Source organism: Lathyrus oleraceus, chromosome 3 (assembly GCF_024323335.1).
Source record: "Lathyrus oleraceus cultivar Zhongwan6 chromosome 3, CAAS_Psat_ZW6_1.0, whole genome shotgun sequence".
Taxonomy (NCBI): Eukaryota; Viridiplantae; Streptophyta; class Magnoliopsida; order Fabales; family Fabaceae; genus Lathyrus; species Lathyrus oleraceus.
The window spans coordinates 172,407,664-172,434,241 of NC_066581.1; the positions used below are offsets into that span (position 1 = coordinate 172,407,664).

At 34.2% G+C, this 26,578-nt stretch overlaps 1 protein-coding gene and 1 long non-coding RNA gene across 2 annotated transcripts; one reads left to right on the forward strand and one right to left on the reverse strand.

Annotated features, from left to right (window-relative positions):
- Positions 1 to 231: 231 nt before the first annotated feature.
- LOC127126064 (uncharacterized) lies at positions 232 to 1,653 on the forward strand. The gene is made up of 2 exons (XR_007804902.1): positions 232 to 1,149; positions 1,428 to 1,653. It is a non-coding gene; the product is annotated as an uncharacterized LOC127126064 (long non-coding RNA).
- Positions 1,654 to 24,172: 22,519 nt separating this feature from the next.
- On the reverse strand, positions 24,173 to 24,857 carry LOC127129031 (ethylene-responsive transcription factor ERF098). Its single transcript, XM_051058359.1, has one exon. It carries the CDS (start codon positions 24,843 to 24,845, stop codon positions 24,420 to 24,422), a length of 426 nt encoding a protein of 141 aa, XP_050914316.1. The 5' UTR covers positions 24,846 to 24,857; the 3' UTR covers positions 24,173 to 24,419.
- Between the last annotated feature and the right edge of the window lie 1,721 nt (positions 24,858 to 26,578).

The following is a 26,578-nucleotide window of genomic DNA, read 5'->3' on the forward strand; positions in this document are numbered from 1 at the left end:
CTGGTTGACCCGGGGTCTAGTCAGGATCGTCAGATCTGATGATCTGAATTGGTATAGACTGATCGAGTGGGCAGGATGCACCCAGGTTTATGGTAAGGGTAGGGAGACCATCACGTGGAATCCATGTTGATGTCACAGAACCGATGACAAGTGTCCCAATGATGGAGACAGTTGTCACCACCGAGTCAGGCCATCAATGGCCCCATAAAACATGAAAATCACTGCAGACAAATTCATTTTCCAAAATATCTCTCTCTCAAACAGAACCATGCTCTGCAACTTTCTTCGTATTCTCTGAACAACCTTCGTCAGAGAAGCGGCGGCGCGCAGCGGCTTCCACCGTCTTCTCCGGTGACCAACTTCCCCAAACTACAAAAATTCAAACACCGAGCCCAACCTTTTTTGGCCAAGGATCACAGATACGGCCTCAGTTCACTCAAATACTCCACTGAACCCTCTGATCGGAGCCCTAAAAACTCAAACTAAACAAACTCAACTGTATCTCAAACCCTACTACCACTACGTATCAAAAAAACATATTGAATAAGAAGGCAAGCGAAATCACAAAATAAAACCCTAAATCAACCACCCCAAATCAGATGGAGGTAAAACACATAATGAAACAATTATGATGGGGACTCTACTCAATTTATCCAAGATAACACGAAGGCACGAATTTCAAACAAAAAGAAAAGAAGAGTTATCTGGCCGAAGTTTTTTCGATGGCGTTTCTTCCGGCGACTCTCAGATAAGTACTCGTTTCCTTTAACCTCTTACTTCCTCTTCTTCTCATCTTCTGTCGGTGTTATTTCTAATTGAATTAAACTCAACTATCTTAATGTTTCATTGTGAAACTCTAAGAAGTTTTTTTTTTGAGATTTTTGTTTTACTCGTGTGAGAAATGATGAGGTACCCTTCGAGGGAACGTTTCCGTTATGAGGGTTTCCTCAAATCCCTGAATTCACGGGATTTTTGTCAGTGGGAGTGAAACGCAACCAAATTTTTGTTTAAGATGCTTTCTGCTTTGTTTGTACGCTGCTGATTTTTTTCAATTATGGTCCCCTCTTATACCTTATGTATGTATTGCTGCAGTTATGCGGATGATATATGTAAGTGCAAATTTGGAATGTACGTTGATGTGTGTTTATGGTATACTTCTTTTCTAAACTTGTTGAAAATGTGATGGTACTATTTTTAAAATATGTATTCTTGTTTAATATGCTACGATGCATAAAGGTCCCACCTTGATTTGTTTCTTGTATGTTGGATATTGGGTTGTATTATGATGCTTGTGATGTGTATATTGATTGATGACGATACGTGCTCTCTTGATTTTCCTTATTTTGTTAATGCGGATATGGCATGTATGATGATAATACTGATTTCAGGCCGGTCTTGCTTAATTCATTTGGGATTGTGTAATGCAGGATACACGGATTGATAGCATGATGAAGAGAATTATGTGGGAAAACTTGGGATCCTCTTCCTATTTTCATGTTTTAAACTAGTGTTCCCTTTTAAAATCGAAATCCCCTTTGTATTTGTACTCTTCAACAAGGACGATGCAATATGCTTATGAGGAAAAAAAGCTCTCTCTTTTTTGTAATTTTCAATGTATGGTTTGAGTGTAATAAACAAAAATACCTTATTTCATTTCGAATTCAAAAACCAAAGTCTCCATGCTCTAATCAAGACATATATAATAGGTAAAAAAAATATGGATTTTGAACAACAATCGAAAAGAAATAATGAATATATGCATGGCTTGATTATTTTAAAACTTTGAGATTTAATCATAACATGCTTAATAGATAGAAAACACAAAAGCTAATCAAAAGTCAAATGTGTGCCTAATTTAAACAAAAACCAATCCCATCATTAAGTGCACTTGTACATTGGAATAAAAGAGAAATTCTGGCAAATGGCTTATTATTCAAACCTTTAAATTAAGGAAGTCAAACAAATAAAACTTCAAACTTAAAGAGAAAACTCTCATTGATCTGTTACGGAAAAGGTGGGATGATGAAATGGGATAAAGTGGGTGAAATAAATGGATGAGTATACTTTGATACTTTGACGCATGTCTGTGACCTAGTCAATGTTTAGATGACAAAACTGAATGTTGACTTTCCTTAGCTTTCTACTAAATTGGCCAAATGCACCTTTTATGAGGATTCATAACCAAATGAAGTGGTCTTGGGAAAATGATGCAAATGGAAATCTTATTGAAACGGATGAATGTCATGATCAAGACCATAGGGTTAAAAGATACATGATTGAAGGAAATGATTATATGAATGCAGATGAATGTAGTGTAATCTGAGTAGGACAAAATTGGGGTATGACAGTTGCCCCTATCTAATTACCATAAATTTAGTAAGATGAACTGCCACAAAGTTCATACTTTCAAGGTAGAAGTCAATTATATACGAAAAGAACCCAAATTTGTCCTTCGAGACACAAGAATAGGAAATCCATTGAGATATAGTGAGATAGTCATCAAAAGGTTTAATGAAATGATAAAAAAAACTCTCTGGCAATCGTCAGAGCAATATCTTATAAGATATAATAAAGACTTTCCACTAATGAAACGAAATCAATGAAGCAGCATCTTACATGATATAATCGAGATATTCTAGCAAGGGAATGATACCTCAATCGTATCTAAGATTCTTCAAGGATACTAGAGCAGTATCTCTAAGAACAAATGAGATTCATCAAATAAAGGAAGCAATATCTCAAACAGATAAATGAGATTCTCCATATCAATGAAGCAACATCTTATATGATATAATCGAGATATTACAGCAAGAGAATGATACCTCAATCGTACCTAAGACTCTTCGAGGATACTAGAGAAATATCTCAAAGAACAAATGAGATTTTTCAAATAAATGAAGCAGTATCTCAAACAGATAAATGAGATACTCTGAATCAACAAAGCATCATCTTATATGATATAATCGAGATATTCCAAAAGGGAATGATACCTCAATCGTATCTAAGACTCTTCGGGGATACTAGAGCAGTATCTCTAAGAACAAATGAGATTCTTCAAATAAATGAAGCAGTATCTCAAACTGATAAATGAGATTCTCCGAATCAACGAAGCGGCATCTTATATGATATAATCGAGATATTCCAGCAAGGGAATGATAACTCGATCGTACCTAAGACTCTTCGAGGATACTAGAGAAATATCTCAAAGAACAAATGAGATTTTTCAAATAAATGAAGCAGTATCTCAAACAGATAAATGAGATACTCTGAATCAACAAAGCATCATCTTATATGATATAATCGAGATATTCCAAAAGGGAATGATACCTCAATCGTATCTAAGACTCTTCAGGGATACTAGAGCAGTATCTCTAAGAACAAATGAGATTCTTCAAATAAATGAAGCAGTATCTCAAACTGATAAATGAGATTCTCCGAATCAACGAAGCGACATCTTATATGATATAATCGAGATATTCCAGCAAGGGAATGATAACTCAATCGTATCTAAGACTCTTCGAGGATACTAGAGAAATATCTCAAAGAACAAATGAGATTCTTCAGATAAATGAAGTAGTATCTCAAACAGATAAATGAGATTCTTCGAATCAACGAAGCAGCATCTTAAATGATATAATCGATATATTCCAGCAAGGGAATGATACCTCAATCGTATCTAAGACTCTTCAAGGATACTAGAGCAGTATCTCTAAGAACAAATGAGATTCTTCCGATAAATGAAGCAGTATCTCAAATAGATAAATGAGATACTCTGAATCAATGAAGCAACACCTTATATGATATAATCGAGATGTTCCAACAAGGAAATGATACCTTAATCGTATCTAAGACTCTTCGAGGAAACTAGAGCAGTATCTCTAAGAACGAGTGAGATTCTTCAAATAAATGAAGCAGTATCTCAAACAGATAAATGAGATTCTCCGAATCAACAAAGGACCATCTTATATGATATAATCGAGATATTCCAGCAAGAGAATGATACCTCAATCATATCTAAGACTCTTCGAGGATACTAGAGCAGTATCTCTAAGAATAAATGAGATTCTTCAGATAAATGAAGCAGTCTCTCAAACAGATAAATGAGATTCTCCGAATCAACGAAGCAACATCTTATATGATATAATCGAGATATTCCAGAAGAGAATGATACCTCAATCGTATCTAAGACTCTTAGAGGATACTAGAGCATTATCTCTAAGAATAAATGAGATTCTTCAGATAAATGAAGCAGTATCTCAAATAGATAAATGAGATTCTCTGAATCAATGAAGCAACATCTTATATGATATAATCGAGATATTCTAGCATGGGAATGATACCTTAATCGTATCTAAGACTCTTAGAGGATACTAGAGTAGTATCTCTAAGAACAAATTAGATTCTTCAGATAAATGAAGCAGTATCTCAAACGTTCGTCTGTTGGTGGGAAATAGTTCAGAAAAGACTCCCCTTGGGAAGAGATTTACTAGCTAAGCTCTGAAGGAGAAAAGCTCATAAGACAGTTCTTAGGGTAACCTATGCTTGGGGAATAACTAAGCAAAGACGCCAGGGATTATCATTATCAACCATAAAGTTGAAGAATGACTTTACTGAGAAATAATTCCATGAGCACATGCGGAGTAAGTATACTCCCAACTTGAATGAGGTTTGTCCGGGATACACGTGATTGACCTTGGATCCTGATATTTTGGTATGATTTTTGTATTCCACTTTGGATGGAAGTACTTATGCATGTAATGACACATGAGATGCATGTAGTATGCAGTTGCTGCGGTTTTTTGGACGTGCATTTAGGAATGCAAGTGTTTTGTTTATTTTTTATATAACTTCCTGTTTCAGAGAGAAGATATGCATAGGTATGCTGATGATTGATATAACTTTTGTTTTGGTAGGAGTGTTATGCATGTATAATGTGCATAACAACTCTAAATTTGGATGCAATCTCCCATTTTAGGGGGAGAGTCATGCATGCTTGTGTATTTGACCTAGTCAATGTTCAGATGACAAAACTGAATGTTGACTTTCCTTAGCTTTCTACTAAATTGGCCAAATGCACGTTTTATGAGGATTCATGACCAAATGAAGTGGACTTGTGATAATGTTGCAAATGGAAATATTATTGAAACAAATGAATGTCATGATAAAGACCATAGGGCTAGACCAATGATTGCATGCATGCAGATTAAAAGAGACATGATTGAAGGAAATGATTATATGAATGCAGATGAATGTAGTGTAACCTGAGTAGGACAAAATTGGGGTATGACAATTATAACACCGGCCTAACCCGCACCTCCTACTCAGACCATGACCACTCACATCATGAGGGGAATTTACAAACCTATAAAACTCTTTAACCTCTCAGTTAGCATTGATAATCTGACCATCTCCCATCTTCCAAAAACCATAAACTTGCCATTTTTGACCCTAATTGGAAATCTGCAATGTAGTCTGAATTTAAAGCTCTTGCTAGAAATAAAACGCGGGATTTAGTTCCTCGACCTTGTGACATTAACATTATTCATTGCTTGTGGGTTTTCTTGCATAAAAAGAAATCTAAGGGTTGTTTTCAGCGTTACAAGCTCGGATTGTAGGTGATGGCAGGTCTCAAATTGAAAGTAGGGATTATGACCAGACTCTCAGCCCTTTGGTGAAACCTGCGACCATTCACATTATTCTCACCATCTCTCTCTCTATCTCTCTCTCTCTCTCTCTCTCTCTCTCTCTCTCTCTCTCTCTCTCTCTCTCTAAGTTATAGCATATTCAGCATTTAGATGTTCATAATGCCTTTCTACATGGTAATCTTCATTAAATTTTCTATATGCATGATCCACTGGGTTTTAGTGACCCTCATCCCCCAGATTATGTGTGTCGCTTGCGAAAATATCTCTATGATACGAAGCATGTGCCTCGTGCCTGGTACCAGTGTTTCGTTGACTATGTCTTCACCATTGGATTTTGGCATAACACCTATGTTCACTCTCTCTTCATCTACCGGTGTGTCTCCGACATGGCTTATATCTTACTTTATGTTGATAACATCATCCTCATCAGTCCCTCTCAAACCCTACACAAATATATCATGGCGCTTCTTGCATCTGAGTTTGCTATGAAGGATTTGGGACCGCTGAGCTATTTTTTATGCATTGTAGTGACCAAAATTGTAGATGGACTTTTTCTTAGTCAGAGTACCTACACTAATGACATTATTTATCAAGTCGGCATGGCCTCATACAAACCTTCTGCTACTCCAGTTGACACCAAGCAGAAGCTGAATACCTCTGCTAAAACTCCATATGACGATCCTACATTATATCAGAGTCTTATCGGTGCTTTACAGTATCTGACATTTACCCGTCCTAACATCTCATATGTTGTCCAGCAGATGTGTCTTCACATGCATGCTCCCTGTATTTAGCACATGCTTGCGTTGAAACCATCATGCTTACGTTCAGGGCACCTTACAATATGGTTTGCATCTCTATCTTTCTCCCATTAAGAAGCTTGTTTCCTACACGGATGATGATTGGGGTGGATTTCCTGACATTCATTGATCTACTTCGAGTTAATGAATTTTTCTTGGTAACAACCTTAATTCATGGTGTTCCAAGATACAACTCACACTTTCTTGTTCTTGTGCAGAGGCTGAGTACCTGGGCATTGCTAATGCGGTTTCAGAATCATGTTGGCTCCACAACCTTCTCTTGAAGCTTCATTTTACTATTTCCCAAGATACTCTTGTGTACAGGGACAATGTCAGTGCTATCTACATATCTGACAATCCTATCCAACATCAGCCAACAAAACACATTGAGACGAACATTAACTTTGTTCGGGATAACATCGCTCGTGGTCAAGCCCGCGTTCTTAATGTTCCTTCCCGGCACCAAATTGTTGATATCTTTACCAAAGGCCTACCTATAGTTCTATTTGATGATTTTCGAATCAATCTAAGCGCCTGTCAACCACCCTCTTCGACTGCGGGGGTGTAATAGAACTTGTATTTATTTGTTAAAGAATATTTATATATAAGTCCCACATTAACTATAACATGTAATTAACTGTAAATCTCTCTCTCTCTCTCTCTCTCTCTCTCTCTCTCTATATATATATATATATATAATATATATATATATATATATATATATATATATTATATATATATATATATATATATATATATATATAATACAGTCTATGTAGTGCTATTCTCACACTATTGATTTAAAGATCTCTCACTCTCTTACAATATTGTATGAAACCTGGCCGGTAACGCGACTTGTTTAACTTAATTGGACCAAACGAACCAAATATATTCGATCGAGATTTTTATTTCTTGTTTTTCTCTGACACACACAAATACAATAGGATGGCTCTGTATATGTAAGGTTATATGTGATATATATGGTGTGTTGATAGTATTTAGAACTAACTCACGTAGAGTGGTGTATTTATAAGATATTTTCTAGGATGGACAGAAGACGAAGTCAAGCCTACTTCCTTTAACATTCCACTTTATTCCTTAGTGTGAAGTGCTTCCTTCACCACTAATAGGTATTAGACATATGACTTTACACACAAGAGGGGGTGAGTTTGAAGCTGGCAAGAAATACTAGAAAGGGGATTTGAATTGGGTTTCCAAAAACAAAAACCTTTTTAAAACCAACTCAAAAAAGCAACAATACGAACAATAAAAATAACATGGTTATTTTTATACTGGTTCGTTGTTAATGAAGTTACCTCCAGTTCACCCTACCAAGGTGATTTCGCCTTCGCAAGAAGGACTTAATCCACTATAACCAATACCTGATTACAGACACCACAAATACAAATCGTCTTTGTCTTATTGAGTTTATCTAACTAAAACCTAATCGCTCAAGGAAACCACTCAAACAGATTTGAGATTTACAACTTGTGTTTACAAATAATGTTTCTAAAAAGCAGATTAGCACAAGTTAATACAATGAATATATCTCACACAGTAACGAGCAAAAACTCTTGTGTGTTTACAAAGAATATACACGGAAAATAATATTTACTAAGAGCTTGTGTATGATCAATAGCGTAAGTTTATTTCAGTAGCGTGAATTGGTAACCTTTTCAAATCTTCAAGTCTCCTTTATATAGGCAGAGAAAAGATCCACTGAAGAGTAGAATTAGAATACTGGAATGTAGTTGTCTCTTTCATAATGGTTTGCATATAAGCATAAAAAATTTATAATAGTATAATCCTTAGCCCACAAAATCAGGGTATGGGGAAAGGTGATTTTGTACTATGTATTGTTTTCCTGTGGCAAAACCTTTTGATCTTATCTTCTAATCTTCAAAGGCTTCTGATAAAATGATGTTGAAGTATGCTTAGAAGGATCAAGAGACAAGTTGATAGAATCTTCAAAACCTTGGTCTTCAGAGTCTTGACATAGTTCCTCAAAACTTGGTCTTTAGAGTCTTCAGATCTTGTTCTTCAGAATCTTTAGAACTTGAGCGCAGAATCTTGAAAGCAGATAAACCTTCAGAACCTCTAACAATCATAGTCATAGTCATAAGCTTTAGCTTGAACGTTATTCAAAAATGTTGTCAAAGAGCTTTCTAGAACTTGATGGTATCATGTAAAGCACTTGTATCTCCTCAGAGTCAGAGTGTGTTAATTCTAGAATCTGATGACGCCACACGTCATTTCTTCACAGTTAGAACCTATTAGCAAAAGCTACACACTAGACAAAAAACCATTAGTGTACAAAATTATTCTCTAAGAAACAATGCATTGTTATCATTAAGACTAAAGGTCATATGCAGAACCAAATCTTGTTCTAACAATCTCCCCCTTTTTGATGATGACAAAACCATGTATTTTGATGAATAATTTTTACTTGGTTTAATCACATCAAAATATCAGAGCGAGGTTTGTAAGCTCCCCTTGAATTTTATATTGTTAAAAATTCATTTTTCATCTTAGAATTTCAGAGTTAGGTTTGTAAGCTCCCCCTGAATTTTAGACTTAAAAGAAATAGTAATACATATAAACATTTTAATCAGCATGAAAGAAATAACTTCCCATAAGGAGAAAGCATGGTATTTACTCTCTTTCAGAAAGTAACACATCTGATTAACATCTGATTGCTATCTTCCCATAAGAAATAAGCCTTGTGAACATGGATGAAGTAGCTTCTCATAATGCATCAGCTTGGGTACAAATTTACCTCATACAGAGTCCTTGTTTGAGTTTTATAAAGTCTGGTTATCAGCCTCGTCATAGAGCATGATTTGTTAGAGCTTTCATATGCCTGGTTACACAAGCTTTTAGATTCCTGATAGTATAACTTATGTCTGAGCCAAAACTGCTTTCATAGCCTGATTTCAGAGTGAAAGTTCACTAGAACATAAATTAAAATACTTGGTTAGAAGATGAAATTTTACAAAGTTCTCAGAAGAATTACCAAGTTAGAAGCATGTTTGGGTTTCATAATGGAATTAGATATATCAAAACCATTCATTCTTTTTCTCCCCCTTTGTCATCATTCAAACAAAAATAAAAGACAAAGTAAAAACAGACTTCATGCAGACAGATAATTTTCCTTTCATTCAAAAAGTATGAGAATACACATAACAGAAATGAAATAAACACAAAGATTTAAAAAATAATAGGGTTTATGAGGGGGTGGCATTCTTAATAAGATTTATCCAAGCATATTCGCCATCTTATCTGTCTTCTCACCCTGAAGCTTGAGTTGCTCTTTCACTTCAAAATTCACAGTCGTCAAACGCTCAAAATTATCCATAATGAACTTATCAGTAACCACAACCTTCTTAGCATCGGAGACACTAAAAATTTCTAGAGAAGGCTCAGAAGCAACCAAGAGAGCCTGAACCGGAGAAGGAGGAAGAGTTACAACAGGAGCAGGAAGTAGAAGTGTTAGAGGGACCTTCTGCAGAAAAGGCTCAACTATACCAAAGAGTATGGCATGTAAGTTCCTTTTTGCATCCTTCAGGAAAGAAACCTCTAGCTCCTTAAAACTGACTTCAATCCAACTTCTGATGTTTTTGGTCAAAGCACATACCTCATAGAGGTTTTTGTTAGAAGCACAAGCCTTAGAGAGAGCATTGAGTCTTCCAGCAACCTCACCTTTAAACCGAGTCAACATATCATCCAAGGGAGTAGGGTGAATGTGGGTTTGAAGGGGTGTTTGGTCATAATAGGGGTGAGGGGTTCTATCTGGAAATTTTATACACTCGAGATCTAACCCAGCATCAGAATAAATAGTTAATTCAACAATGGGAGCATTAGAGTGAATGGGGAAAGATGGTTCAAGATCTAATGGATGGTTTTCTAGTACGATGAGTTGGGATACGATAAGAGATGGTAGAGGTTTAGATGACGATAATGAGGGTGGTGGAATGATGACATTTTGATTTATGGTAAGGGGAGAAGAGGTAGGTATGGGTTTTAGAACATAAAGAATGTCTAAAGAGTTGATGGTTGGTAGAGAAGATGAACTATTGATAGCAGTAAGTGCGCGAGTATCAGAAGCAACAACAAGTTTGGGTTCTTCATAAGAATCTTCCAGAGTCTTCTCAACTACCTTAGACCTTTTTGGGCAAACTTCCTTATGAGCAGACTTTCTTTTCTTCTTGGAAGGTTCAAAGGCGGTTGGAGCAACACTTGTAGAGTGACAACTTGTCACATAATCCAAAGGCTCTGAATTAGAGAAGATAGGGAAATCCTCAAGAGGAATCCTTCTGCAGCAAATTTCTTCCTTGGGAATTTCAACAACTGCATATTTCAATTCAGAAATTAAGCACATGTTTTTCAAACTCTTGGCATTAAAGAAACTTCCCATAGTGGATACCAGCCCTATAGACTTTTTAACATCTGCTAGAGAGTCAATGAGTTTACTCTCCATCAGAATAAGTTTAGTCTTTATCATACTCATTCTTGATAGATTCTTGCAGAACTGTTGACTTGGTAATTCAGATGCTTGACTTTCATTTAAACACGCATTTGTTTCTTCCTTTGGTTCAGAGTGCGTCTACACTTCAGAATTTGGTCGTCCAAAGTTGAGTTTTTCAAATTCATAATTCATTTTCTATGATTTGTGCACTTAACAAAACAACTATAGTACAAAATTATTCTCTATACATATTAAACTTTGTTATCATCAAAACTCAAGGATAGTTGTAGAACCAAACTTGTACCAATAGACTCATCATGATCTTATTATTCATTTTATTGAATATCCTCTATACTCAAGCCTTATCGTATCCTACCATAATCATAGTTTCACTCTTATCATCAAGCTTCCTTCTCCTAACATCAGGAACATGCTTGTAGCAAATAGAGCCAAACACCTTCAGATGACTCACTGATGATTGTTTGTCACTCCATACTTCTTCAAGAACCTTGTTCTTTAGTTTCTTGGTATGACACCTATTTAGAATATAAACAGCAGTAGTAATTGCTTCACCCCATAAGGATTTTGTCAAGTTCTTTTGTTTTAACATGCATCTTGCCATATCTAATATGGTATGGTTTCTTCTTTCTACTATTACATCATGCTGAGGCGTTTAAGGAGCAATTACCTCATGATCAATACCATGTTCTACATAAAAACCTTAACATATATTGGATGTGTATTTTCGACCTCCATCTGTTTGCAAAACCTTGGTCTTCTTCTCACTCTGGTGTTTGATAAGTATTTTGAATCTCTTAAAGATTTAAAATACTTTGTATTTGTGCCTAATCACATAGATCGAAAGCTTTTGACTGTACTCGTCAAAAAATGAGACAAAATATATGTTTCCACTAGTGGTATGATCCTCAAATGGGTCACATACTTGTGAATGTACTACTTCTAGTATGCAGGAGGATCTGATTGGCATAGTCGAAATGAAAGACTTGTATCGAAATATTTATTAATAATAAAAGGCTTTTTCTTTATTATGTTTGTTTAATAAAGTCCCTAAAATAGCTAGTCCATATAATGTATCAAGTGTGACTTAATCATGAGATCCCATTAAACATAAGGACATTATTCTTAAAGTATCAGTAGTCAAGCTTTATTGTAAAATGGGATAACATTAAAGAATTAAGACTATTATGTATGTAGACCGATGATCACATCTCATGGATCATGGATAAGGAGTTACCAAGTCTTAAACATAGGTATGAATATTAAGAGTAATATTTATACTGGATTGACCCGCTATGAGAATACTATATAGAATGTTATGCAAAGTGTCATAAGTTATTCTCATGGTGATAATGGTGTATACCACCCTTCGACCTGAAACCACTATAGACCCTAGATGTAGAGTCGAGTGCCTTATTGCTGATCAAACATTGTCCGTGACTGGATGACCATAAAGACAGTTGATGGGTACTCCACGAAGCATGATGAGGGGCATGAGTGACCTAGATGGAATTTTCCCATCCTGCGTAACAGGATAAATATCTACGGGCCCAATATTGAACTGGACAAGGATGACACGGTATATGCCTTGTGTTCAATATATACATAAGGGCAAAAGGGTAATTGTACACATAAGTATTATCACAAAGGGATTTTTCATATCACATGATATTTTCATGTCTTGGGTAGTAGTGATGTGTTGCTAGATACCGCTCACTGTTTATTATGTTAAATACGTGATTTAATATAATTGCCAATGCCGCGAAAACCTACAGGGTCACACACAAAAGGACGGATTGATGAGAGGTAAAGTAACTAAGGAACACTGTAAGGTACGGTGCACTTAAGTGAATTGTAGAACATTGTAAGGTACAGTGTACTTAAGTAGAATATGAAATATGGTAAGGTACCATGCGCTTAAGTGATTTTGGCATATTATAAGATAAGAGCCACATACACTTAAGTGGGAACTTTAGCTTGCACCCCACACAAGTGGTTCTATAAACAGAACCCTTGTGCATAAGCATTTGTGCAGTTATAATTTCGTTTCTCTCTCTCTGTCTCACTCACTCAAAGCGTTCATTCGTAGCAGCTAGCACTGAGATTGAAGGAATCCGTTCGTGTGGACTGAGTAGAGGCGTTGTCACCATTCAACGTTTGTGATCGCTCTGTAGATTTGAATCAAAGGTTTCAATCGTCACAAGAGGTAATGATTTTATCACTGATCATGCCCAATTGTAAGGATCACTAAAGGATAAAAAAATTAAATTCCGCTGCGTTTTGGATCGCTCTTCTCCTACAGTATGATCCTCAAATGGGTGACATACTTGTGAATGTACTACTTCTAGTATGCAGGAGGATCTGATTGGCATAGTCGAAATGAAAGACTTTCTAGACTCATTCCCAACTAAGCAACCTTCACAAAGTTTGTCGGGCATCACAAGACTTGGTATACCAGCTACCATATATTGATTAATCAGTTGATTGAGTGACCTAAAACTCAAATGACCAAACCTCAAATGCCACAGCCAACTATGCTTGTGGTCGAAACTATTTTTAGACAACGTACCTCAGTTGAACTGATCATGGTTTGAAATGTTATATTCTTTGACAAAGGAAATTTTAAGACCAAATTATTCTTGGTTTCGAATAATACTAAGGCTCCATCTTTCATCACTACTGAGAGTCCTTTTTCGACCAGTTGTCCAACACTTAGTAGACTGCACTTCATTCCAGGTGCATAGAGTACATCTTTGATCATAGCTTTTTCTCCATTACGCCTTTGAATAACTATGTTTCCAGTACCTTCTGCTTGAAATGATCTATTATTTGCAAGCCTTACCTTTCCTTTCTTCGACTTTGACCACTCATATGATTGGAGCAACTTGTGTCAAGGAACCAGATCTTATAGTCGACATGCTCATTTGTTACTGCATCCATAAGCAACATACCTTCAGAATCATCTTAATCTTAATGTGCAAGGTTTTCTCATTCGTCATACTTTCCTTTTGCCACTCCCTTGTATTTCTTGTACCATCACTTATTGGCCAAGTGACCCCATTTTTCATAGTTATAGCACTGCACGCTTTTCTTCTCCTGTTTATCTTATTGATATGAGGTGTATTCTCCTCTTTTCGAGGATTCAGAAGCCCTATCATCAACCTTATGCTTTTGAGGATTCACCCAAGACGTCTTGATCTGAGTCTTATCTCTTTTCCCCTTAAACTTGTGAGAACCACCATTCTTTTTCCATGTTTGGGCTTACATTGCTTATATCGATTCTTGAACCCCTTTCCTCTCGACAATCCTTAACTCATGTGCATCCAACGAACCAACCAAATATTACAATTTCAAGGTTTCAAGATTGTTGGATTCTTGAATGGATATGATAACATGATCAAGGTGAGAGGTTAATGTAGGTATTATCTTCTCAACTATCATATTACTAGTTAGGACTTCGCCACAACCTTTCATGAGATGAAAAAGTTTTTGCACGAGACATAGCTTGCAATCTTTTCATCTTCTCCCATATGCAGTAACTCATATTTCCTTCACAATGCCTGCAACTTGACAACTTTAACCTTCTCACCAACTTCATAATACTTGACAAGAATATCCCTTGCCTCCTTCGCCGATTCAGCATGAAAAATCCTATCCAAAAATTTTGTATCAATTGCAAATTGAATATAAAATGCATCCTTGCAATATTTCTTCTTAGCTTCCTTGTGAGTGATACTCTGAGCATCGTTTATGTTGTTAGCAAGCTCAAGAGCGCCATTAGTAACCACTTATAGGTTTCATGAAAACCAAACAATGATTTCATATGTTTTCTCTGTCGGATCCAATTGTTCCCATCAAGATTTGGAAGAGAATTGGGAATATCATTGCTACCATTCATCTTTGCAACGAATATGATTCACGATCCCCGAAAACACGACCACAGACATGCAATTCTTAAATTTTAGATCAAGAAGAACAAACCATAAGCTCTAGATACCAATTTGTTAGTGCATAAGCACTTTGGGTGGGGAAGGGATGAGAGAGAGAGAGAAAAGATAAAAGTATTTGTATTGACTACCAAAACTGAATTATACTATGCATATATTTTATATATAATAGGTGACTTGTAACCTGAGTAGCTAACATAACAAACTAACTAACCTATCAAACAAGTAACTAACTAACTTGGATTATATCACAACAAGAGGTACATTCTTTGTTGTTAAACTTGAGATGTAAATAGCTACCATTGTAAACTCCCAATTTCATGGTGGTGGTGGCTCCGGTGGCAGACGCATTAACGGGAAGAGAGGGTTGATGGTGGTTCGTAGTGGATAAAGGGAGTAACCGATGAGTGAGTTGGTTTTGGTAAGAGTATATGGATGTAATTGAAAGGAGTGGGAAGTTCTCTCAATAGAGGAGGAGGTGACAATTATAAAGGTGGGAGAGGATAGCCATCATGAAGGTGGGAAGCTGTCGCCGAAACCTAAAAGGTTGGGGGAATTTTTCTAGAGAGAATAGAGAACATCTATATATAGAGGAAAATTTGAGACCCAAATTTCTTAACCACACTGTCTTGAAACTAGTCTGAGGGGTCCTCCTCTTTGACGCCGAGAAAGGAAAACCATCTCCACCAAGGAAACATTGAGCAAAGGTAGGCAACTCTACCTCGTAAGAGAGAAGAAGTCATAATAACACCATATCTAGTAGATAAAATATCTCTAAGAATATGGTTCTTCCGGCATGAAGAGTAATAAAATTATTTTTCTATTTTTGCTATTGCTGGGTATTGAACCCAATTCCTGATCCATGGCATTTATAAATGTTACCATTGAGTTGCTTTGTTAAACATGTATTTTGATTCTGTTCATATCCATATGATTTCATTTTTACTAATCATTATGCCTTATTATTTAATCTTTGAATTAAATTTGTGCATAAATTAAAATTGATTTATAATGTTATTATTTTGTTAAGCAATTGTATAAGAGATCTTATTTATTTAATTTTGTTCTCTCATATAATTGAGTTACTATGTCTAGTGATCGTTATAATTTTGATTAATTTGGATTAGCCACAACATCCTTAAATTAATTGAGATTATTTTTTAAAAGTTTTGAGATCACATAAGTTATTAGACATAAAATTGTAATTAATTATACGTGGTATAATGAATTTTATCCTACAAGATTTTTTATTATATTTGTATGATTAATTGGGATAAAATGTCAAAATATTTTCATAACTTGCCCACATGAATTATGAATTGGTACATAATTTGATAGTTTTATCATAAAGTATTAATTTTGGATAGAAAAACAAAATTATATCATGCACGTAAAGTGTGAGGTTTGAAAAATCTATCGCAATTTTTTTAAAATCTTATTACATTAAAATTTAACCCACAGGTAATTTTTATGTTGTAAGATTTACTTTATGGTATGTTTATATTGATAATACATACAATTTGGATAATATTTATGCCTCAAATTTTGACATCAATTTTGTTTATCATTTTAGCTTCTCAACCTGCTAATTTTTCCGATATCCGATGTGATATTCCCGAGTTCAGAGGATATAATTATAAGGTGTGGAAGGAAATAATTCTCCTCCATCTGGGATGGATGGACATAGATTATGCTATTAGGAAAGACGAACCACCTGCAATTACAAATGAAAGTACTCCAACTGCAATCGCACTATATGAGTGGTAGGAGAGATCCAACCGGCTCAGTGTGATGTTCATTAAGACTAAGGTCACAGGTGGAATACGTGGTTCTGTCGATCAACATGAGAATGTCTGTGATTTGCTGAAAGCCATTGACGATCAGTTCGTCACTTCTGAAAAGGCTTTGGCAAGCACATTAATTATGAAATTTTCCTCCTACCGACTCACCAGTGTGAAAGGTGTGCGTGAGCACATAATGAAAATGCGTGACATTTCAACTCAACTTAAGAAACTTGAGGTTGATATGTCTGACTCCTTCCTGGTGCACTATATTCTAAACTCTCTTCCGTCTGAGTATGGGCCTTTCAAGATCTCCTACAATACACATAAAGACAAATGGTCAATCAATGAATTAATGACCATGTGTGTTCAGGGAGAAGAAAGGCTTATAATGGAACAGAGTGACAGTGCATTGCTGACAAGCACTCGCGGGAAGAACAGAGCTTTCAAAACTGACAAGTCACAACCCAATCAGAAAGGGAAATTCAAAATACCACCGCAAGGTGATATCAAGAAAGAAGCAAAGTGTTACTTCTGTAAAAAGGGAGGACACATGAAGAAGGAATGCCCTGGATTCAAAGAATGGCTTGAGAAGAAAGGTAATTTATTCTCATTTGTTTGTTATGAATCTAATATGACAGATGTTAATATTAACACCTGGTGGATTGATTTTGGATCAACAATCCATATAACAAATTCCTTATAAGGTATGCAAAACCTAAGGAAGCTAGTGGGAAGTGAGCGGACTGTCCTATCAGGAAGCAGGATGGGCTCACATGTGGAAGCTATTGGAACTTGCAATTTAATTTTGAATAATGGTTTTGTTTTGAAATTAGAAAGGACCTTTTATGTACCAAGTTTCTCACTAAACTTGATTTCAGTTTCTAGACTTGTACCTTTTGGATATTCCTTTAATTTTAAAGACACCTTGTTTGAATTATTTTATAATTCGGAATGTGTTGGGAATGGTATATTATTTGATGGTCTTTATCGTATTAATTTATAAATCGAATCCATTTATAGTTCAATGCATGTTCAAACTGGCACTAAGCGGTGTAATATTAATGAGAATTCTTCTATGCTATGGCATCGGAGATTAGGACATATCTCCATAGAGAGAATTAAAAGGTTAGTAAAAGATGGGGTACTTAATCCTCTAGATTTTACTGACTTTGAAACTTGTGTTGACTGCATTAAGGGAAAGCAGACCAACATGTCTAAGAAAGGTGCCAATAGAAGTTCAAGTATATTAGAAATAATTCATACAAACATATGCCGTCCTGATATGGATGCACATGGTCAGAAATATTTCATCACTTTCATAGATGATTACTCACGATATATGAATACTTATTTGCTTAACAATAAATATGAAGCATTGGATGCCTTCAAAGTCTTTAAGGCTGAAGTTGAGAACCAGTGTGGAAAACAAATAAAGATAGTGAGATCAGATCGGGGTGGTGAATACTATGGTAGATACACTGAGAGTGGACAAGCACCTGGTCCATTTACTAAGTTTCTTCAAGAACATGGGATTATTTCCCAATACACCATGCCCGGTTCTCAGAACCAAAATGGTGTTGCAGAAAGAAGAAACCGAACATTATTGAACATGGTGCGGAGTATGCTTAACAATCCTAATCTTCCTAAATCATTGTGGAATGAAGCACTAAAGACGGCTGTGTATATTCTAAATCGGGTTCCATCCAAGGCTGTCCCAAAGACACCATTTGAGTTATTTAAAGGATGGAGGCCGAGTTTACGACATATGCGCGTTTGGGGATGTCCGTCTGAGGTGAGGATTTATAACCCACAAGAAAAGAAACTAGATCCGAGGACCATTAGTGGGTATATAATTAGATATGCCGAAAGGTCTAAAGGTTATAGATTTTATTGTCCATCTCATACAACTAGGATTGTGGAGTCAAGAAATGCAAAGTTTCTTGAAAATCATTTGACTATTGGGAGTGATCAAATCAAAAATTCAATTTATGTGCAAATGGACCTTCCACTTCAAGTAATAAATTGGTTACTATTTACAACATCCCTCAAGTTCAAATGGATGTTGATCAACCAATCATCGAGACTCCACAAGCTACTGATGATCCAGTAAATCAAGTTGGTCATCAAGATGATGAACACTTAGTTGAACAACAAGATCCACAAGAAAATGTTGATCAGACATTAAGAAGATCTACTAGGACAAGAAAATCAGCTATTCCTAATGATTACATTGTGTATCTATAAGAATCTGACTATAATGTTAGAGCTGAGAATGATCCTGAGAGCTTTAGACAAGCCATGAGTTGCAAAGAGTCAAATTTGTGGTATGATGCCATGAATGATGAAATGAATTCTATGAAAAACAACGACGTATGGGATCTTATAGAGTTACCTAATGGGGAAAAGGCCATTGGTTGTAAATGGGTGTTTAAAACCAAGAAAGATTCATTAGGCAACATTGAGAGATACAAGGTCAGACTCGTTACTAAGGGATTTACTCAAAAGGAGGGAATCGATTACACTGATACTTTTTCTCCTGTATCAAAGAAAGATTCTCTTTGTGTCATCTTGGCATTAGTTGCACATTTTGACCTTGAGTTGCATCAAATGGATGTGAAAACAACCTTTCTTAATGGTGATTTAGAGGAGGAGGTTTATATGAAACAACCTGAAGGTTTCTTTTCTAATAGTGGTGAGCATTTGGTTTGCAAGCTTAAGAGATCCATATATGGGTTAAGACAATCCTCTCGTCAATGGTATCTTAAATTCCGTGAAACGATATCCTCATTTGGGTTTATTGAAAACCCCATGGATAAATGTATATACCAGAAGGTCAGTGGGAGTAAAATTTGTTTTCTCATTTTGTATGTGGATGACATACTACTTGCAACCAATGATAAAGGTTTTCTACATGAGGTGAAACAATTCCTCTCTAAAAAATTTGATATGAAGGATATGGGTGAGGCATCTTATGTCATTGGCATTAAGATCCACAGAGATAGAGTTCGAGGAATTTTGGGTCTATCACAAGAAACCTACATCAATAAAGTTTTAGAGAGATTTAGAATGAAAGATTGTTCACCAAGTGTTACATCCATTGTCAAGGGCGATAGATTTAATTTGAATCAATGCCCTAAGAATAATTTTGAGCGGGAACAAATGAAGAACATTCCATATGCTTATGTTGTTGGAAGTCTTATGTATGCTCAAGTATGCACAAGGCCTGACATTGCATTTGCTGTTGGAATCTTAGGAAGATATCAGAGTAATCCAGGTATGGATCACTGGAAAGCTGCAAAGAAGGTGTTGAGATATCTTAAAGGAACAAAATATTACATGCTAATGTATAGGCAGACGGACAATCTTGATGTGATCGGCTATTCATACTCCGACTTTGCTGGTTGTATTGATTCTCGCAAATCAACATCAGGATATATTTTTATGATGGCTGATGGAGCTATTTCACGGAGAAGTATTAAGCAAACCTTGGTTGCTACTTCTACTATGGAAGCCGAGTTTGTCTCCTGTTTTGAGGCTACTTCTCATGGTGTATGACTTAAGAGTTTTATTTATGGGCTTAGAATCATGGATTCTATTTATAAACCTCTGAAGAATTTTTGCGATAATTCAGCAACTGTCTTTATGGATAAGAACAATAGAAGTGGAAGTCGAAGCAAGCACATCGACATAAAGTATTTAGCCATTAGAGAAAGAGTTAAAGATAAAATAGTAGTTATTAATCACATTAGTACTGATTTAATGATCGTTGATCCTTTGACTAAGGGCATGCCACCAATAAAATTTAAGGATCATGTAGAGAACATGGGACTTGGGTCCTCCTTATGATTGTATACATACAGTTTATTAATAAAACTCTTATATTGTGATGTTTTCTCATTTTCATGCGCACATCAGTTTGAGAAAATATGTTACATCTTGACCAAGAGTAAACATTGGTTTATTCATCAAGTTAGTTACCACATTACAGATATATACTTGAAAATAGACATGTTGTAATACATAGATGAGACTACTCGCTTTAAGAGGGACTATCTTTATGATTCACATATTTATTTCTTGAGTAAGTTTTCCATGACTCATTTATGCCAATAATCAGTTCTATGGACTAGGTGGGAGAATGTAACGGTTTCTTTTTTTTATTATAATAATTATTAATAATAAAAAACCAATTTTAATGTGGTCAATAGTTTTGGGATTTTGGTTCTGAAAAGGGTATGATTTATTTTGGTTTTAATGTAAATTGATATGATCATTTAATTGGGTGGTAATGAGTTTTAATTGCTTTAAATTCTTGATGGTAGAATCAAGCCTATAAATAGTCTTTGGTCCCCAAAGATTTCTCTCATCAGAAAAGAAATACATCATCTATATTGAGAGAGCAAGAACTTGGAAGAATCAAAGGTAGTGCACTCACAACACTGCAACAATGGCTGGAGGTAAAACCTCTAATTCTATTTCCGCATTTTGTTTTATTGATCTTGTTGTTCTTTTGTTATCAGGAACATAGGATCAATATATATATATATATATATATATATATATATATATATATATATATATATATATATATATATATATATATATATATATATATATATATATATATATATATATATATATATTAATCTAACAACAAAACCATATTAACCAACTAAAGATAGGAGGCACAAAACCACACACACACACTTCTTGGACTTACTAACATCACACCATCTTGTTGGAACATCAATTCGAGGGTCAACACGAGGGAACATTTTTTCTTTGGGGTCTTTCTTTATGAGCAACACATTTTATGAGAAATACACCACGTATTTACCTAAAACTTTAAGGTGATAGATGTGTGGGTTCTCCTACTTATAAATGCTCAAGTATCCATTTTTATAATCAATGTGGGACTTTTCCACACTTTGTTTATCAAAGTTTTTAACTCATACTTGTTATTCTCAACTCACCTAAATGTCACCGTCTAAGAGAAGTTCTTAATGCACCATATATTTTACTTACACACCATGCAAAAATACTAAAATGCCATTCATATTCCGGAGACGCGTCTCCGGAAGCACCAATACACACATTTCATTCGTTTTGTGTCACACCCCAATTTTATGAATAAATTTATTCCGAAAATGCATTTCCGGAACATGCTAGACCAAAAAAAACAACAGGAAAAATGTAAAAAGTCCAACAAAATTTAAGTTTCACAAAGAAAATGGATGTTTATCATCATACATATATTTCCCCATGTTACTGTGACACACTGATACTAAATTGGCCAAAGATGCCATAACAAAATCTAGACTCCTTATTGCTCATTAATTTTGATACAATTAAAAACTCAAATATGGTATGAAGCATGATATAAATTGTAACAACTCAGCATTCACTTAAAATCAATTTTATTGTCCATTAAACTGAAAGTCTACTTACTACTCAAAGGGGGACTCAACAGAACATTGTACAAACATGTATTGTCGGCTTTTGCAGCGAAACTAAGGAGGCTTAGATATAATTTTTTGTAGGATGTCAAATAAAAGATATACAAATGTTGAATGATAGGTAACTCATATGTCTATTTTTATCCAGGATGTCAATAAATGCGTTCGTATAGGCATAGATTTTATGACTTTTGCAGCGAGATTGAGGAGGCTTAAACATAAGTTTCTGCTTTTTTTTTTGCTCGGCAGGTTCTGGAAATGCATTTCTGGAATAAATTTATTTATAAAATTGGTAAGTGACTCAAAAAAAATTAAGTGTGTGTTTGGGATGCGTCCGGAAATGCATTTTCAGAGTCTGGAGGGCATTTTAATATTTTTGCGTAGTGTATAAGTAACATATAGGATGCATTAAGAAATTTCTCTATCTAAAAGGGTGCGCAAAAGTCACCACCCAATCCATTCAAATCAAATTTCAACATTAGCAACAAGGGTCGCGTAGTAATGAAAAGTATCCATTGGTTTCATGGTCATATATATCAACAACAATCTTAAAATCCAAGTATGTAAATTATGTCGAATTTATTGGCCCTAACTAATTTGAGATCAACTAAAAGTTCCATAAGCTCTGCATAAGTATTGAAGACAATGATAACTACTAAACCCAATAATTCAATCGTCATTTCCGAAATGAATGAAACTACATGTTTCATCTCTGTTAAGTTGCATCTCGTTCTATATTTTTTTTACTAAAAACGACATTCATTCATACAAATTAATAGAATACATTGAATAATACAAATTTAAAATCGCTATAAATTGAATATGATGAATCTGGGAACCAACTTACAACATCCACGTTAATAACATATAATGTCAAAATGTCTACAAATGTGATAAAACCTACAAATATGACAAAATTGAAATGCTCAGAATACCCATGTCTCTAAGTCTGCAGCGTTGATGACGTCAAAATCATTGATTGAATATACACTAAATCAAAACTAATATGCCAATTTGAACCGAACAAACACCGCAGCAAGACAAGAAAGCAAAATAATACCGCAATAAGACAAAGACCAACACAACATCGCACTAAGACAACGAAATCACGAAGAAAAAACTAAAAATATATGTGAAATCACTTATTTGAATGAAAAGGAAAAGAAAAATAATTTAGAGGAGTGATTTTGGATTAAAATTTGACCTTAAAACCTCCCCTCTTTAGTGAATGAAGAAAAGGAAAAAACTAGGGTTGAAGAAAGAAGGGAGGCGACTGCTTGATTACATCTGACTCTATGTTAGAAAAGGCTTTAGTGATATTTTTTACCAAATTAACTACTTTAATAACATACAAAAATCAAAAAATAAAATAAAACATAAGAGATATAATCAAATTAATATATTTGTTGTTTGTTGAGATATTTATGACATATCCGTAAGATTTGTTTGTTTTTTAATACGTCAATCGTTTTGATTGTCTGACATGATTAATGAAATCAAAAAATTTATTTCAAAAAGTTTATTTAATATTTTTTTTTTATTTTGAAAATAATAAAAATCATAACGGGTTTGTTATTCCTTATCACAGAAAAAGCACAAATAATGGAAGACTGACTCATTTAAATTTAAGGTTTAGGGTTTATTAAGAACAAGACTTTACAGTGGAAAATTGAACGCTAGTTATTAAAAGGACGATGGTTTATAAAATAAGTATTTTGATGATATAATATTTTACAAGGGACGGCTCTATGTTGTGGATAAAATGGAAACAGTTTTTTGAATCTAAACTTTCTAACATTTTTTGACCTTGTCAAACTTTGTTTCATTCTAACAACGGATAAAACTTGATATTATTAGGTTGGATGTCAATATCATTGAATCATATATTTTATGATTGTGTGCGTGAATTTTTAATAATCTATCTATTATAAAATTTGAATAACAAAGATGTCTTTTGTCTTATAGCTTGGTTGACATGATTAGGTAATAATTGACCATTTTATTATTCCCAAACATGTCTTGCTTTATATAGAAATGAATTCAAATAAAAGTACTCATTTGAGTATAAAGTATTAAATTAATATTTAAGTACCATTTTAACTAGTTAACTCCTAGTTGAACCAGTTGTGATAGATGGTATTCTCATAATCCAAGAGTTCCTCTAACAATTCTTCATCTAGATACTCAAACTCTATGACTTATTCACCACCTTCTAGTTGTTATTGATGGTATTCTCACAATCCAAGAGTTCCTCTAACAATTTTTCATCTAGATACTCAAACTCTATGACTTGTTCACCATCTTCTAGTTGTTATTGATGGTATTCTCACAATCCAAAAGTTCCTCTAACAATTTTTCATCTAGATACTCAAACTCTATGACTTGTTCACCACCTTCTGATTTAACTTTTGAAGATGATGACGATGACGACGACGACGAAGTGGATGAGGAGGAGGATAAAGAAGATGACTTAGTAGGATTATAAGCTACATGGCTTGGAAAATGTTCATGAGGAAAGTTTAGAATAGCCGAAGAACCTCTCATATCAAACGCAGCGCGATCATAAGCTCTTGCGGCTTCTTTAGCCGTGTTGAATGTACCGAGCCAAACTCGAGCACCATGCCTAGTCGAATCTCGAATCTCGGCTGCAAATTTTCCCCATGGCCTTGTTCTCACTCCTCTATACTTTATTTGCTTTGGTAATTCACCTTTCTCTATTTCATCTTCCATTGTGTGAGCAAGAATTTTATTAACAATTTAGCGTATAATAACTTAGTCTTTTATATTGAGCTAAGAAAATAGAGTTATTTGGAAATATATTCAAGGTTCAATGGATTGGTAAATTAACAAACGTGCTGAAAGATACATCCATGATTGAGATTGGTTATAGAATTCAATGCAATGTATGTGGATCACATAACATAATCAATGCTATAAGCCTATAATTTCTATTATTATTGTTGATAAAGAATGTAACCTAGTTGATATATATTTTTAACGAGACAAATTATGAGGTAAGAAGGATCATGCATCGAGAAGCTAATGATAATTTAATAGCTAATTTTGTAATAATCTAAAAAAAAATTGGATATACGAAAATGACAATTTGTCTTATGTTGTGAAGTACTAATTATGAGATTATGTAGTCCTTAATTAAAGGACTGAGAGTTTATATTATAATATAATATTGTTAGATGAAATTAATCACGTGGTTAATGGTATCTTGAGGTAGTAATTGTGAAACATTGAACTTCAAGCTTTGTCCATTTTTCTTACATCATGTGTTTTTTAGATAATGAAATAGAACTTGGTGGCTTTTTTTTCTTATCGTGCAATTTATGTTATCCTTGTCAATTTGAATATTCTCCTAATATATAAAATCAAAGAATTTATAATATGAAATGAAAGTGTAGCAGTGTGATGTCCGTATTAAGTTTTATTTGTCCATCTCCATAAAGAAAAAGGGTAATGCTAACTTGTATCCCAAAGACATAAGTTAAGAGATAAATAAAGAAATAAATTCTTGGAAATTATGTGTTGAATTTATTAGAAACTTATAATTAATAATTTTATTTATTGTTTCAAAATAAATTTTTATTTATGGATTTCTTAAGATGTGCCATTGGGGCACAAATTAGCATTACTCTTTTCTTAATGCTTCAAAGTACATCTTCTCTTTCTTTGGATTTTTCATATTTCATATTTATTCAATTCATTTATTACTTCTATGTTTTTTTATTTAAAAATAATAAAATATTTAAAAAATATTCAAAAAAATTGAAAAGTATAAGCTATTATAATTTTATTATAAATTAAATTTTAATGTTATTTTCTATCTATACGAAAATCCAAATATAATAAAATACATGCTATTGAAACAATGCCTCTCTCAAAATAAAAATCTCTTTAAATAAATAAAATAATTGTTAAGTGTCTATTTACTTTTCCAATACATTACTATTAAATTTTATCAATTTTACCTCTTAATTATTATTATTGTCTTCACTATTATAGTCATTAAATCAGTAATTATGACAATTTATAATAACCAACCGTAAATAAGAACAGTAAAATTGTCATATTTATTTATTTAATCATTAAATCATACTTCCTCCATAAATAATGATTAATGATTAGCTTCATTAATACAGATAAAAAATTTAAAAAAATAACATTTAAAAAAAAAACGGAGTGCAGGTAATTATGATGCATTTCTGTACATGATATTGCCATAATAATATTCTGATCAGTGGATGCATACCACTCTTTAAACCACACTTTAAAACATCTTTATGTCAATTAAGAAACCAATTTTATTTCATATAATTTGTTCTAATATTTTTTTTCTCAATTTCCTATTCCATGTGACTTTTTTATGAACAAAATTTTGTATGTTGAATTTAAGTACACTTCAAAATCGATATAGCTATAAAATCAATAATAAAAAAACTACACAAATACTC